Genomic DNA, 17,993 nt, shown 5'->3' on the forward strand with positions numbered 1-17,993 from the left:
TGTGAGCTCAAATGTTGTGAACCAAAAACATACTAAAATAAAATTATTATAAAAAAATTATTGACATTTTTAAAAATAGATATATTATTGATGAAATTAAAAATCATTGTTAAATGAATTGTTCTTTAACGTTTTTACAGTAAAAAGCGTGTGACAGAAAAATTACTTTTTGAAGAATGACCCTTATAGTCTATGGGTTTATATTGTGAATACGGGCAATAAGCTAAAAATCTGTAATTTTACTTACAAAAAATAAATAAATAAATAAATAAATAAAAATAAAATAATATGCATCTTTACGCTGAATATTTAGAAAGTAACAATATACAATTGTGGAATGGGCTTTTTGAATCAGTAACAAGTGTTTTTTTGCCGCGTTAGAATTTCGTGATAATCACAAGACGTGACTGCCATTTCAGTTACTTGATAAAAATGAAGTATAAAATGCAATTTTTACTGCTGATCTGTAAATTGTACAGTAGAAACTCTTTAATCAGAACGTCCATCAGTCAGATCGCTGCTGCGTTGAAATACATGTATACTGTAAATAATACTAATTTAACTTGAAATGAGTCATTTTTTTAATTTTAAAACTTTGACTAATTAGCACATGTGTGCAGTAATACAGTACTGTGCTGCATCGTATGTTTATTAATGTATGTTTTCTTACTATAATACTGTTTATATTATATGCTTAGTATTAATTAAATAAATAATATTTTACCCAGCAAAGCATTTCTCTTTTCTCTATATCACCTATAACTCATTTCATCCATGTTCTATCTGTTATGCTCAAGACATGTTGTCTTATGTCCCTCCAGGTCTCAATTAGTTCATATTAAAGAGAATTTATTGTACAAAAAATGCACCTAAAATTCGCATCCTTTATAGACAGACATGTTTATGGCTAAAAGGAGAGTAAAAATTATGAACAAATAATTACTTATAATATGCATTTTTTATATTTCTTTCAAGAAATCCTGTACCTTATTTCTGAGACGAAGTTGTGTTGGTAATTTTCTAAAAATATTGTTAAAAATCATGCCGGAAATATGTTCACCCAATAAATGCTTTAATGTTAGTTAAAAAGTTTGTATATGTTAGCAATAGATCAAGGGTTTAACGTTTAAGACTAGTTTTGCACCTTGAAAAATAGCACAATATTTTTCCGAAAATATTATGAAAAATCATGCACGAAATATGTTCACCCAATAAATCCTTTAATGTTGACTGAACTTTTTGTATGTAAATAAAGGATCAAGGGTTTAATATTTCCGACTAGTTTTGTACCTTCGAACTGTGGAAAAGTAGAATAATATTCTCTTTGGCGATTTTTAAAACATAAATAATGATTTTTTAAAACATAACGGAATTCCATGCAAGAAATTCGCAGATCAGTTCTTCAATATCTCATAAAACTCGTTTGGGATTGGTACAAAGATACAAACGTTTTCTGAGAATGTTTAAATATTACTCAAAGCGCATATCACATATAGATAACCAAGACCGACAATACAATGATCTAGAAATGTGATTTCTTAAACGCTGATTTCTCTGAACTGTTTCCAGTAGAAGTAAGAATGTATGCAATATTCTATTAAAATATGTTCCCATGCACTGAAAATGTAACTGTCAAAAAAGTGAAGCAGTATAATTAGATTCCATTATGGAAATTGATAGAAATTTTAACCATTTCTAACTTTGTATTGTTCTATGTCGATCATTCTCCTAAACTCATTTTATAAGGTTGAAAATTCATTCAGTAACCACATTGGAGCTTTTTGAAATCCCTCGTCATTCTAAATTATCTCCAATGTGATGTATGTTCCAAAAGTAACTTGGCACCAAGACACATTCGATTCCTTCTGGATCCTAGTTAATGCTGGAAAAGAAGGAGAAATTCGTAACCTTCTATAAAAAGTATCATCTCCTCGATTATTGAATTAGCACTTAGACTGAGATCTGATAATACAATCTTTTATTGCAAATCACCTCTTGTTATGTCTTTCATTTTTATGAAAAACTATGTTTGAAGGATCGTCAGCTAGCTCTGGATATGAGCTGACTTCGTGGAAATATTCCCCACTGTAGCCACTTGCGTAGCCACTGCTAAGAATTTGTTCTTTTTCCCGCTCTGTCCATTTCAGAGGCCCCCTCTGGTTTGATGATATGATGTCTCTTTCCTGAGACCATCGATGGGACACGGCTTGGCGCTTGGCATGCCTCAAGAGTCTCTGTCGTTCTTTGTCTGGAGTCGTTCCATACCTAATGTTGAGAATCGCGTGGTGGGAATGAATTCTCACATCAACTTGATGCTGATGTCCAGGTCCTTGCTTAGCTACTTCACCTTCCTCCTGCTTGCTTTCGTGCACACTTGTGTTAACTGCAGAACTTCCGAGTCTTTGCAATTGGTTGAGGTCATCCCCAACCCGATATGTGCTATCTTTCACAAGGTAGAAAACATCTTGTCCGTGGAACGTCAAATGTAAGTCAAGAATGTGACAGTTGTTGAAAACTGCTGAGAACACATCTTTTCTTATGATTTCTGCTCTTGCTGAAGCTCTGACAACCGCGCGACCGTTTACGCTGGACACAGTAATACCCTTTCCAAACGGAACATTGTGTGTACTAATTTTAGGAAGAGAAGAATCGCACAATTGTTCACGCTTAACTTTAGATGTATGTACACTTGTTAAGCGAGAAAATGTTTGAAGTTTTTGTTGCACAGAGCACGTTAATCCCGATATCAACGGAACAGACGGGAGGTCTAAATGGAGGGGCTGGAAATCAGTGTTCATAGGTTCATATGGTAGTCTAGAGTAAACTTCATTCGCAGCAAGGTCTAACGTCTCTAGATTAATTCCTTGATAAAGTATCCATTCTTTGAGGTCTGAAAAAAAAAACAAATATCACTATTAAAATAATAATTAATAAACATTATTTACATATTTCATTATTTTTACTTGACATTCCTTTACGAAAATTTCATCTAAAAAGGAGTTTTGTGGCTTATCTTCGTATAAATGAAATATTGAGAACAAAATTTCTCAATCTTTGGTTCGATCCAGGACATCAAGAGTATCATATATGCCTACATTTCAACTTCTATATATTTAACAATGAATTAATCTAAACGATATAAAGATATATCTGATTGATAATTTACTTATCAATCTATAGAGATATTGATGGGTGAGAAAAATGAAAAAACATTACTTTTGAAAGCTTAATCTATAAATTCAGGAATGTTGCAGAGGCACAAGTTTCTTACATATAATCAAAAAATATTTTTCTTAAGAACATATAGTTCAATTACTTGCTACTCCGTTCAATTACTCGAGTTCAATGTTTGCAAATATCATTTAATTAACTCTTCCTTGAAGTATTATTTTTAAAGCTGCTTGCTCTAACACTAATCATCAAGCTGTTTATCCTGTTGGCTTAACGAAACCTTTTGCATGTTTCAGCCTTTTTACTTGAAATTCCTTTATAAAAGTTCTATCTAAAGAAGGAACTTTTGTTGCTTGGTTGAAAATACTTTGTTACAAAATTGAGAACAAAATTACTGAATCTTTGACTCGATCTAGGACACAAGGAATAGCATATTCCTACTTTTCAACCGCTATATTTATGAATGAATCAAATGAATCTATGTAACAGTGTAACCGATTGACAATTTATTTATCAATATATGGATGGATTGATAGAATGGAGGATGAGAAAAATGGGAAAGCATTACTTATGAAAGCTTAATCTACAAACTTAGTAATGTAGCAGAGGCATACGTTTTTTACAGATCATAATCCAGAAGAATTTTTCTTAATTACTTACTCCCTTCAATTAATTCAAGTTCAATGCTTATCATTTAATTAACTCCCCCTGGAGGTATTTTATTTAAAGCTTCTTAGCCCTACTATTAATTACTCGAACTATTTACTCTGTTAATTAAACGAAACTTTTTACATGTTTCAATCTTTTTACTAGAAATTCCTTTACAAAAATTCCATCTGAAGAAGGAAGTTCTGTGGCTTAACTGAAAATCGTTTGAATCAAATATTGAGAACAAAACGAGCGAAATTACACAATCTTTGATTCCACCCGGGACGTAAAGAGTAACACATGCCCCGAGTCATCGGAGACAACATAACGGATTCTATAACATTTCCTTAGTTTTCGTACAACTTATTGAAAACCGATACACGAAGAGGAGAGCAAAAAGTTCTTCGTTTGATGATGTTGGGAGATGAATTTGAAGGCAAAACGGCGCTCGTATAAAAAAAGAACAAAAAAAAAAAATCTTTCGGAAAGTATCCAATCAAGACTTATATTTTATGTTTTCTCTCTTCAAGAATTCTGTTGTTAAACTCTGATATTGAAGGATAGTTTTCTCTTGCATGGATGTGTGGCATTCAACTCTTCATTCTTTTTTTTCTCTCTCTCTAATCTTATAAGCGAGCAAACAGAGATTTTCTGAGTGCGCCAACATACGTTATCACGTCAAAATATTGTAATTTCCCCAGTGAAATGAATTTATTAAAATTTACTCAGGAATGGGAAACTATTTCATGTACTTTCGTTCAAATACTTGGATTGATTTCCTCTTGTTGAGCAAACACGAAAGATTTTGAATATTTTAGTTTTAAAGACATTTTTTAATTTTTTTGGCTTCAGTTAATATTTTATAGATTTTGTTTAAATTTGTGAAAGTGCTAACATAATCTTCCGTTAAGTTTTGTTTTAATTCAATTTTACTCTTAGTTTTTTTTTTCTTTCTTTAAATTGTAGAGGAAAAAATAAAGGATGAAACATTTTTCAAAATAGATAATGGCGTTATAAAAACATTTCTTGTTGCATCATTTTAGTCTCACCCGCAAGGTAACTTTTTAAAGTATAACTTTCTGTGTAGCAAACTAACAAATTTTATCTTAGCTTTTTACATAAATGAATAATTAAGACATGTTTCATTTTACGAAATTTAGTGAAATAACACCATTGCAAACATTTCTCGTGTCAATTTGATTTTAGTCTAAGAGCTGGCACCAACTTTTGGGTAGGTATTTGAGGCAAGCTGAAAACTTGTCACATACCTCTCTTATTATACCCCAACACCGAACTGCAGGCATGGCTGGGGATTAGCGGGGCTGAATCAACTCCTAAATTTTTAAAAACATTTTTTTTTCGTTCCAAAAATATAGTTGAGGCAATATGCAATTTTGATATGTTGTAGTTTAATGTTTAAAAAATAGGAAAAAAAAAAATAAGCCAGTCGATTTAGTCGGTGTTTCAACATTGCCCGACGCGAGCAAAAATATTTCGCAAAAAATATAAAAAATGTAATTGAGGCAACTTGAAATTTTAATAGGATATTATTCATAGCTAAAAAATAATATTCTCAAAAAGATAGATCATTTTACTGGGACTTTCTAACTGCCAAGTGATCTAGTAGTATGAGGGAGAGCGTTTATCGGCAGCTGGCTTGCCGTGTAACTATTGACTCTGGCGAGGTCACGTGACTTACAATAGCCACGAGGTTTCTAGTCGGATTTTCGGAGTCATTTTTCTCAGTCGTATATTTCTAACATTAGTATTACACGTTTTATAAGGTTGAGTTCGAATGCCTCAACCGGTCACTAACCGCAGCTTTCTATGAGATCTACCCGTTAACTGGTTGCTACCGATGTCGTTCTATGAGCCTCACCAATTGATCTACCGGTCGACAGCAAGTTAAGCTGGTTGATTGAACCACGTGACCAATTATAAGTATTTTTCACTTGCGTGTTATTCGTCTGCGCCATGTCTGCGCAAGTAACCGGTGATCAACCGAAAGCGTTCGTTGAAGCATTGGTTGGTGAACCAACGGTTCGTAACCGCTGATACGTCATTAGCTGTTATTTGATAAAACCGACTAGTCGCTACCGATTGAGGTCGTCGAACGTAAGCTAAGTTAAATAATTTTAAAATGTAGGGTAAAAAATTAGTTTGTCATTTGTAAAAAAGGCGATGGTAAAATGATTGCTTTTGTAAAGAAAAATCTGAAAAAAGTCATGAAGTGTTAGAAATCTGTAAACATCACGGATTCAAATACAATAATATTGTTTTGCTAGTGATTCCTTAGCATACAGATGGTTATGACACAAATTGTTATCAGAACTTTTTAGCGTTGATGAAAAAATGTTACGAAAATACCATGATTGGATCTAATGTCGCTACTCCTATAAAAGGTATTGTATTAATTTAATTACTTTCTTTTAGAGTTTTCTCTACAAAAGCAATCATTTTACCATTTTTTTTTTAAATGACACAAACCAATTTTGTGCCCGATATTTTAAAATTATTAAACTTCTAGCACGTGTAACACCAATGTTAGAAATATACGACTGAGAATAACGACTCCGAAAATCCGACTGGAAATCTTATGGCTATTGTAACTCACGTGACCTCGCAAGAGCCAATAGTTACGCGGCAAGCCCAGCTGCCGATAAAAGCTCTCTCTTATACTAGATCACCTGGCAGTCCCAGCAAAATGATCAGCCGTTTTGAGAATATTATATTTCTTAGCTATGAATAATGTCCTATTAAAATTTCAAGTTGCCTCAAATATATATTTTATATTTTTTCAAAATATTTTTGCACGCGTCTGGCAATGTTAAAACCCGGACTAAATCGTCTGGCTTAGTTTTTTTTCTTTATTTTTTAAACATTAAACTACAACATATCAAAATTGCATATTGCCTCAAATATATTTTTGGAACGAAAAAAAGCATTTTAAAAAATTTAGGGGTTAATTTAGCCCCACTAATCCCCAGCCAGGTCTGCAGTTCGGTGTTGGGGTATAATAAGTGAGGTATGAGACAAGTTTTCAGCTTACTTCAAATATCCACCCAAGAATTGGTGTCAGCTCTCCTACTATTTAGAGTTAACACGAAATCTCATTAAAAGTTTTATAAAAATAATTTTTCATTTTTTTTCATTTTAAATATATGTATTAAAGTACTTTAATCGTTGACAATTTTAAAAAAAAGGTCATAAAAGCACTAATTTTGAAGAACATTGCATACGTGGTTTTCAAACTTACAAGGAACCACTTTTTCAATTAAGAAAGCGTTTTGAGCGCCCAATACTAAACAGCAATCCCACATTTTATCATAAGCACTGTGTTCAAAGATTAACACATCTTAATAAAATTATTTTATATTGGCTTTAATTGCTTTACTTTTAAATATCGAAAGAATCGTTCCCTATAAATGTAGTATCTTGATTAACACAAAATATTTTAAATTGCGCTAATTGCGGTCTTGTAAAACTCATTGACATGTTTCCTCTTCTTGCTATTTCAGATTAGTGTGGTACTTAAACTTTTGAAGGAAGTTTTACTAAAATATATCATTTATTTTTTAAATATCGTGCTGATTAAAAGTCACATGTACTTAGACAGAAATAGAAGAAATAACAATGCAATATTAATAATGTTTCTACCATAAAAACTAATCAAAAGATTGCGAAAAGAACAATGGGTGAGGCAAACCTAACCTGGCAGAGCTATAATGCTGTAGTTAAGATCTGCATAATTAAATTAAGGGGATTCGGTACCCTCTATTCCGTCAATGTTAATTTGCACAGGTTCATGTACCTTTTTCTGAAAATTAAAGGTACAATTATTAAAAAAATTTGTACCTTAAGTAGATTCTTTTCTCTTTTTTGAAGTAAAATTTTGCAGAAAGAAAGCTTAGTTTTTTTTTTTTTTCAAAAAATGCCATTTTGTAACGTGAAATCAGCTCTATAAAAATATTTTTGGAATATGAGAAAAGTTTTATTTCTGTATATGCAAATAGATGTATGGAATTGGTGGTAAAAATTTCAAAGCCTAACACACTTCAGTTTCTCAGAAAAAGGAACATTAATTTTTAAAAATATCATTTAGAGATATTGCAATTTAAAGGAGAAAATCATACCTCCTCAAAATTTGTTTCTGTATTTTTACACCTTATTTTAACTTCTAATATGAACACGATCAAGAATTTTGTATCAGTCAAAAGTTATTGAAATGTAATTTCAAAATATATGAAAATCGAAAAATCGAATTTTTGAAAGTATGTAGGGTACTGACTGCCCTTAAATACTTTTCAGAAGCAATATTTTAAATGTAATTGTACGTAATGATCCTGGTATCTTTTGTTATTTAAATTCATTTATATTTATACATACATTTTTGTCTTCAAGGATTTCAAATTTAAAGCACATGTTAGTAAACATTAAAAATACATTTGTTTTCTAAAACTTTATAAATGTACGGAAAACTTTCAGTCAGCATTTTTCGAATGAATATTAACTCCAACTTCGACGCACTCTAAACAAGCTACTTAGTCTTAAAAGAAACACATTCTGCTTATACATTCCTAGTAAGACCTTTCAGTAGATTTTTTTTTTTCGTTTTACTTGTCAATATTTCTTGTTGAAAAAGAATACAGAGACTCTCTGTTAGATAAACAATCTTAACTTTCGATGAATGAAAGCAACGTAATTAATTTAATTGGAAAGAATGGAACACAGTTAGAAATTATAATCTTTTTAAATCGTGGTAAATTTTGCCTCCACTACCTTTCGTGAGCCTGAGTTTATTCCATTAAATGCACAGTGAAATCCGGTGTTTGATTATTTCATAAAATGAGGAGAAAAATGGTCTGATTAAATTAAGGGAACGCTGTTTGCCTTTCAACGAAGATTTTTTTTTTTTTTTAACGAAAGAGTAAACAATGTCCTCTAAGTGCGTAGCACATTAAATTTGCTCATGTAAACGCATGCTTCGGGAATAATTTAATACATTAATGCTCTTCTGCTATGAAATAAATAATACGGAGTTATTTTTCTCACATTTTAAGAAAAATAATCTTTTACAACTATTTTAGCAAAGTGATGCAGTTATTTTAAAGCTTTTGTACCATATGTACTGCTCTTCAAATTCAAAGCTTTTTAAAATTAAATTCAAAATAAAACTCTATTTTACTTTAACAACACCTACAACAAGGACTTCCAATTTTCATGTAAGTTGACTATCCGTAAATACATTTTAACTAAATAAAGTTTTTACTAATTATTATAGAAATATATTCAAAATTTCTTGTGAAGTGTGCTTTCAAAAATATTTTTCTGTCAAAAAATCACATAAATATTGTTTTTGTTTACCAAGAAAAGGGATTTTTTAACGATTTAAGCATGTTATATCGGATGAAAAAGTTCAGACGGAGGAGAAAATATTTGTTTCACACTACATTCCTTTGAAGCACAGGCGCGCACACACACGCAGAGACGAACGCACACAGGTTTTAATATAGATATATATTTACCTAGTTTATTTTTTAATCCTGGATTCACATTGACAGGGTCATTTTCGTTAAATCTGTACAAATGAAGTCTCTTTGGATTGGACAACGTTCTCAATATGTCATCCCATCCAGGTGTCATCCATTGACCGACCAGCGAATCATACACTCTGTCAGCAAAGTGGATTAGACCAGTCATTGGATCCAATAATCCTCCTTGAAAATCCACAGGTAAGTAAAAATTTGGATTCGAATCAAAAAGCACATGGCCGTAAGGGCCTCTATGAATCTCTTTGACAACATCTCCATAGACATCATATACCAGCAACGGACTACCAGTATGATCTGTGGCAATATAAAAAGTTTCTTTGTTTAGTAGAATGAACATAGGATAGTTGCGATCGTCGTAAAGCAGCGTTATTGTCCTCCCGTCAGCATTGTTGTAGATATGAGTGACAGCAAAAGGTTGGCTGGGGTCCGCGTAAAAGAACTGTGTTACATTACCAACGTTGTCCTTCCTCACGGATAGTCGACCTCTGCCATCGTAATAGTAATCTATGTCGTACCGTCCAACACGAAATGCCCTGGTAAGTTGGCGTTTTGTGTTGTACACAAATCTTTCTTCGCCCCTTTGGGTTACAAATCCCCGTCCGTCCAGGACGTACGGCGTTTCGCCGAAGCTGACTATCCTGTCGCCAGCGTCATTCAGTATGTCGATCTTGTTCCCCATGTATTGCATGGTGACCATGTTGCCGTTCGGGTCGTAGTTGAACTTCCAGTGATCGCGCCCAACCATTTCCACGAGTTGGCCATCTTCGTCGTAGGAATAATTTTGCACTCGGACCTTGGAAACACCGAGGTGTTTCATGTAGATCTTGGACTGAGTGACTAAGTTGCGGTTGTCGTACTGCATATCCACTCTGTATACCTGTAAAACAATGTTTGAAATTGTTAGTGCATTTCAAAAACAGCTCGTGTATTACTTGAAAGCAGATACTAAAATTTAGGTTGGCTCTTTTAACAATAATTATACTTTTACCACATTTTTCTAAATTTTCTAATTTTTTCAAAAAGAAAAAAAATTCAATCACATTTTTAAATTTTTACTTATGGAGAAAATGAGGCGAGGGGGCTCTTACATTGCAACAAATTCAATACACATGACATTAAGCAATCGGTGAAAAAACCAATATTCCCCAATCCTTTTGCTACAAATAATATTGTTTAATCCCTCTCTCCTCGGAGTTCAAGTTATTAGAGCAAAAGTACATCAAGATCATGACTAATTTACAATTGCTCCAACTAGTGAAACAATGTAGAGATTGCAAATATGTTCAGCAATTTCACGTTAATTCAGTGTTGATATTTTTAGAGGTAATAACACAGACAGGATACATTTTCTCTTCAGAAGTAGAGAGGAGGGGGAGAGGGCGCATATACTTGTTTTAAAGTAATACTATTACTCTGCTACCATGAATATTCTCTTCAAAGTTTATGATATATTTATTTTAATGGAAACTGAACGTGACATTTTATTATCATGTACGTAATCGTACAAGTCAAACAATTTGTTAAATCAATTTGAGAACTGAACAACTTGCATACGAATTGAGAGGAGAATACATTTACCGTATCGTCGAAGCTAAAGCTGCTGAGAGTATGTGATGATTATGAATCAAATGTGCACATCCATACTCTCTAATGTTTTAGTTTGAAGATGAAAAAATTAATATGGAAATTAATTAAAATGTTGACTATTATTCAGCGTCTAAGCATTTATTAAACTCAAATAATTTAGAATTTGATATTGCTCCCCCCCCCCCTGGTATTACACATAATTCCGTGTTTATTAGCGAATAATTATTTTAATTTCAAAATAAATAAATGAAGAAATATTAATAATATATAGGGAAATGCTTCAATTCATACACAAGAACCAAATTTCTTTATTTAAAATTTCGCCCAGTGTGTTTAGTCTTATACATGAATGTATTTTACTTATGTATAACTTAATTTCAAAGGGCAATATTTTTGTGTCAATAAAATTGTTACTGTTAAAAACCTGTACATATATTTTAAAAATATTTTTTATTTTATCTGTTTTCTAAATGTAACGAAGAAAGTGCAACAAAATATTATTTATTTGTGTTTCAAAATTTTATTCCGTTTATTAATTTATGAATAAAACAGTTACTATGCAATCTTAATGAAAAAATATAAGATTAATAGATTAATAAAAAAACAAAAACAAAAACTGATGAACACTACAATGAACGTTGCCACCACTAGATGAATATAAAGTTATAATAAATTACAAAACTAAACTATAGCTTGACTTTCTAAAGCTTTACATTTAAAATGTACGAGATTTCAAGTGACTACCAGGCAAGGAGCTCCAATCCAGATTGATTCCTAATATGTCCGCATATAAAATTTTGTCCTTATCAGTCATTTCAATAGAAAATATTAATAGCTAACTTATACATGAATGTACTTCACAAAGGGAAAAAAATCTCTTAAAGCATCTGAAAAATTGCTTTGAAGTAGCTTTATGCATAATGTCAGACATTTTCAATCATAAAAATAGATGTGTTTCCATGTTCCTATGATAAATCACCAATTATATACTCAAAATATCTTTTTTTTTTTGAACTCCACCATATTAATATAAATTACATGCTTTATAATATGCACGAAAACGTTTCCCTTCAATGGAAATCGTTTCTGTACATCGTCATTATCGTCAGACAGAAATAATAAGCTTCCATTCTGACTGTAATTTAAAGGACCATTTGTCGTGATGGATTGTAGTTACAAAGTATCCCACATGCTTATTATTACAATTCCATTTCAATCTGTTCAATTTCTTATGAATTATTTAAAGCATTTAACTTAAAATAGAAGCAAAGAAGGCCATAATGCTTTCCTATTCGAAGCGTTCTTTATGTTCCACATCAACATTTAAAATGCATTCAAACGTGGAGTTTATGTTCGGAGATTTGTTGTCGCATTGTGTGAGTGCAGATTACTTATTGATTCTTGTGAGTAACACATGAAGCGGAGAGTGTATTGTGCGTGTATTCCTTCTGAGGATAATTGGCAAATAATGCTTTGAAAGCTGTGTTGTTAGTGGCTTAGAAATAGTTTGAAAGCACTTGCTATGAAAATAATCAGTGCTCCACAGAGAAGTGTTAAAGCATTTGTTTTCAAAAGTATCGTAGGTTAGGATATGCCATAGATGTTAAAGCATTGGAGCGAAATAGTGTATAGGCTCACAAAATAGATTTCTTTTTTTTTTCATTTGAGTAAGAGATAAATACAATAGTTTGTTAGATATAATATCGTTGCCTCGGAGTAACATTGGGATATCTTAGTGTTATTTATGAGATTAGATGATGTCTTAGTGTTGTTCTAAGGCGACGGTATGCCTTAGAGCGTTTTAGAGCGCTTTCAATTCAATTCAATTCAATTCATTTTATTTCAATCAGGGAAATATTTTTTTTACAAATATGGATTTCGCATATAAAATTAAAGAAAAAAAAAAGAAATTACAAACAGAAATATAGTTAGCCCTGTCTATTTGAAAATCCCTGATTGAGTAGATGGGAGTAAAGGCTATAACAATAGCCCGACTTGCTCTCACCATTTTAGAGAAACATTTTAGAGTGAAGGATTACGTTTAATATATTCCTTTTTTAATGATTTTAATTTCCAATAAAAATCCATTTCAACTGTATGTACACATTTTTAATCTGCATATTTTATTTTAGGGTAAATAATCTAAAAATGGGGGCACGTGAAAAAAAAAAAAAAAAAAAAAAAAAAACTAATACACAGACATTTTTAAATAAAACAAGTAATAAAATGTTTATCAATTTTCTAAAACAATTTAGCATGAGTGTTTCTAGCTCAAGAGAGAATAAAACTCATTTTAAATAATTTTAGAAACTGCGTAGCGCTTTAATTATGTGTTATTAAAGATGTCAGTTTTGCGGGTGACAACTGCAGGAAACTTTATTGTCATCGTATTTACGTGTATATTACTTGTTTTTTGCGTTTTTACAACGCTAAGGAGTGCTGCAGTATAAAGCACGATTATTCCATTAGCCCCTTCTCAGAATTCTCTCTCTCTCTCTCTCTTTGGTGAAAATCATGCAACAAAACTAATTTGAATGATCTTTAGCAGATAAAACAGTAATTAATACAATTTTTTCTGCATTGTTGTATTGGCTAGTGTTACGTTCTTTGAGGCGCAAAAGACTTTTTGAAAATTACTGATAGTAATCCAGAGGATAAATAGTTTGATGTTAATAAATAAATAACTCATTGGGAGTAATTTTCTTAGAATTAAAATCGATGCTATTAGGTGCGGCAGAATAACCAAAGCGGGTGCGAGTATTTGGGAGTCACATTAATATCGTTTTTGGGCCATTCCACCGAAAACGGTCATTTTGTCCCGCACGTGACGTCCCATATGTTTCATTCAAAATAATACTTTAAAATATTAATGAACATTTTTTTCTTCTTATCAATTTACAAACTTATGTGTGATTTCTTAAGCAAAAAAATTCTTCATTACCTTTTAAAATTATTAATTTTTAATGAAATATATGAACCGTCACGGGCGGGACAAAGGGTTGATTTTTTTGTGGAACTGTTCTTTGTAGCTTTACGTCAGTTAGCGCAAAGAACGTGAGACTTCTTCCTCTCGTTTAATTTTTCTAGCGTCATTAACAGTTGGCGCATCTGCTGTTTTATCTTAGCACCTGCGACTGTATGACTTGATTCGTAGTTTATTTATTTATTTATTTATTTATTGTTTTGTTTTTATTTCAGCTATTTTTTTTTTTTAATTTTCACATTACCTTTAGTCTTTTAATATTCCGAATGAAAATAATGTAGTCAAAGTTTAGGCAAGTTTATTCATTTTGTTTTTATCCAAATTTTAATATTTCTTTGGCCATTTTATGCACTCTTCTTGTGTTTTGATGAATTTTTTAAAGTATATTTTTATAAATAAGTGGCTTTTATTAATGTTTAGCTAATCCTAACATAATTTTAATATTTAACCCTTGAAAAATGTTTTTTTTAATGCAGTATCTTCGAAATACGTGCAATCTTTCATGTTGGTTAGAGGCCGCTGGAAAATATGTAGAAACATGGTCATGAGTACCCTAGTGAATAGGGACTGTTGGATCCATTGAAATCAAGATATATTGAACTTGATTCGCAAACTCGAAGGAAAAAAAAACAGCTTCTTGTATTTTGTAGCTTTTTTAGTCGTTTGTAGCTTTTTTAGTTTCAATTTTTACATACAGTTTTTTCGGATTTTTTAACTGAGAACGTGACAGCTCTTTGCCCTGATAAATTTGCTCTCCATAACTCCTGAAATGAATGTTTGCAACTCCATAGTCATGTGTGCGTTTATTATATTATTTTCGCCATTTATTATTTTTGGCTAAGTAAAAGCATTTCAGTTCTTGAGTTAGAATTAATTCAATGAAATCTTTTTTTAAATTTGTATCAAATAATTTATCTTTCGCTCTTATGTGAAGCTTTTAAGCATACATTTTGTATTTTATACGTTGTCGAGCAAAGATCTTTTAATTATTGCATAACAATAAAAAAAACCCCAAGTGTCTATGGACAAAATAAATAAATAAATAAATAATTGGTAGTAAAACATTTTCTTACTTAGAAGAACTTCATTTGGTACTTTTCGATTGACCATGTTGTATTATAATATGTTGAATAGAATAATTTTCTATGCACAGTGGTTTACGTATTTAATATAGCATTTTTCATCTTATTACAAGAATTAAAATGCTTTTGCATCGCAATGCCAAGAGTATTGGACATCATATTGATACCAAAAATTGATTTTAATACTGAAATTTAAAAATATTTAGTTTTATAATTCAATTCTAAGTATGTTTAAAACTATTTATAATCTGAGAATAGAATAATAGAACTAAAATAATTTTAACTTTAATCATTTAGTTAGTGTAAAAGTTTATTCTGTTATCCAGCTCTCATTAATTGTTTTCTTCTTTCTATTGATTCCTTCATACTGTGAAACAAATGCAACATAAAATGCTTTATGTACAACGCTCAAACAAGCGATATTTAAAAAAAAAATCGATAAACTAATTAACTCGGAAATTAAAAGGTGAAAGCCAGTAGAAGCTCTCGACAAACCTCTTTATCACTGATGACAATAGATAAGAACTTGAGTCGATACAATGAATCCACCTGTCTTGTTACAGAAGCTACCCCATCAGATATAATAGATTCATTATGAAACCGCTCATAGCAACGGAAAGGTCCAATTTGTTCTTTACGCCCCGTGGTCATGTTGGTGATGAACTCCAATGGTTGTAATTGGACATTTCCGATCTTTGCCACTACTGTGAGTGGGCGCTGCATTCCATCGTATGTGTAAGTAAATACTGCATTTGTTAGAGGAAATGGGCTGTTGAATTTCATTTTCCACCTTGTTAGAGATGATCCTGAAAAAACACAGACAATATTTTGCTTTTATTTTTATAATAATTGGTTGTAACTTACATCAATGAATAACAAAGTTGTTTATCTACGTGTTAGTTTAATCGTACACTGATCAACTTCTACATCATTATGGTTATTGCAAAGGGGAGCTTTGTTTTTTTAAATCTTTGATTTTTTTCTTTTTTTTGTAGCAAAAATTGTTGTTGCTTTCGAATGGTTGTAACTTACGTCAATGAATAACAAAGTTGTTTTTCTACGTGTGTGTTTTTTATAATTTAATAGTAAACTAATCAACTTCTATGCATCTATATTATTAAGGTTATTTTAAATAGGTGCACGGATTTGTAAATCTTTGATTTTCTCCCACCTTTTTTTTTCTTTTCAGTAAAAAAACAATGTTTTTTTTATGGTTGTAAATTGCATCATTGAAGAAAAAAAATAGTTCTTCTACGTTTGCTTTTGTGAGTTTAATCGTAGACTGCTCAACTTCCATATCATTAAGGCTTTTGTAAATAGGTGAACAAATTTGTAAACATTTGTTTTTCCGTCCTTTTTTTTTTCTAATGCATCAATCATAGGAAACATTGAACGTGCAGTTTTCCATTATTAAATTCATACGAAATTCCAAGCTTTAAAATGTACTTAACCGACTCTAAAATGCATTTGAAGATTTGTTTGTGGACATTTTTTTTTAATCGTTTAAACTCAAAGATAATACATGGAATCGATTTTTTGGTGCCTATTGCTCCACGTGGAGGGAAATAAATCACTTTTCACGTTTCGCTTCACTGCTATAGCCAACAGAAATAATGCGACGATATTCTTAAAAACCTGTAAATAGATTGACCTCAATGAAAGTACGATCTGATTAGGTTTTGTAGTCCAAATACCTTTTGATTATTATAAAACGTTTAAAAGAAATATATAGGGAAAATATTCACGACAAAATCATGCTAATTTTCAGGGTGCTTTCCTTTTTGTACAACAATATTTAAAAACACAATTCAATGACCACAATTCCAATTTATTTTAGTCGTACGCAAGCATGCGTTTTTGTTGAGAAAAAAATATATTTTATTTAAATTTTCTTCCGAGATGCAAATAATCCTGTTTTTGCGTTTTGTCATCAACTGCGTTTATTTTATTTTTAAAGCAACACCTTTCATGATAAAAATTCAATTCCCAACGAGGGAATCATACAAATTGTGTAACAATGAAAAAAGTGATAAAAAAGAATAAACTTAGACAATCAAAAGAGTATTGTGAAACTTCTTTATTTTATGAATTTCTCGAGATATTTTTTGACGCATAAATTATTTTCCATCGCTCGTAATCGAGACGTAAGGTCTTAAAGTCTACCGAAATTTAAGAAAAATTGTCAAATTTAAAGACCTGGTGAGAATGGAAGGTAATCAAGACTTCACTATCTGCATGTGGCAGGACATCCATCGGCAACATACATTTTACTCTTTTCGATTGCTAGTTATTATGATGACTTGTCCTATGGTTTCCTGTTTAGTCTCTTTTCCGTTCTGAGCTTTTAATGTATAGTTAAATCTTAAATCACGACGCATTCGGCGGCGATCGTCTTACAAGCCCCACTCATTCGGCGAAGTACTAAAATTTGAATCAGTTACATTACTCACATTCAAGTTTTTGCATGAGTTCTAATCTTATTTTTCTTTTTCCTCTTCGTCAAAATCTATCGCTACTGCCTACAATATGATAAATACAAAAAAATGTCACATTATTTTCCAAGTATTTAGTAACATAACCCGCAATTACAGAAACATTTGTGCTGAAAATGGTGTTCTGTGGTATATTACCGGAAAGAGATAACTGCTAGTTAAATTAAGTCTTTTACTTAAATTAAGGGTGTTGTGGGGACCCCAGTGCTTAGGGCTTCGGACTCGGGATCGCAGGATACCATAAACTCATGATATGCTCGATGCCACAAAAATGTATAGAGTGTCTGTGTGAGTGATCATTAAGTATTTGCAACGAAAGAAATCCTTATGCAAGGCATGGGATAAAATGTCATTGAGTGAGTTGCGGTCCATCCGAAAATTTTGTGGCACGTTTAAAGCTCTGTATTAGGATAAAAGGTATCCTTACAAATTTGTACTTATATTTGACAAAATAATGTTTTTTTTTTTTGAAAATTGG

General features: G+C 31.5%; 1 protein-coding gene across 1 annotated transcript in view; it reads right to left on the minus strand.

The window, feature by feature from the left end:
- Nucleotides 1-1,988: 1,988 nt before the first annotated feature.
- The window catches only part of LOC129216592 (teneurin-m-like), a 254,259-nt gene continuing 238,254 nt past the window's right edge, over nucleotides 1,989-17,993 (minus strand). Inside the window, exons 24-26 of the mRNA XM_054850806.1 lie at nucleotides 15,519-15,829; nucleotides 9,345-10,248; nucleotides 1,989-2,890 (exon numbers count right to left, since the gene is read on the minus strand). Coding sequence (XP_054706781.1) covers nucleotides 1,989-2,890; nucleotides 9,345-10,248; nucleotides 15,519-15,829 — 2,117 coding nt within the window. The remainder of the gene's footprint in view (nucleotides 2,891-9,344; nucleotides 10,249-15,518; nucleotides 15,830-17,993) is intronic.

The sequence above is a fragment of the Uloborus diversus genome, chromosome 2 (assembly GCF_026930045.1).
Source record: "Uloborus diversus isolate 005 chromosome 2, Udiv.v.3.1, whole genome shotgun sequence".
Lineage (NCBI taxonomy): Eukaryota > Metazoa > Arthropoda > Arachnida > Araneae > Uloboridae > Uloborus > Uloborus diversus.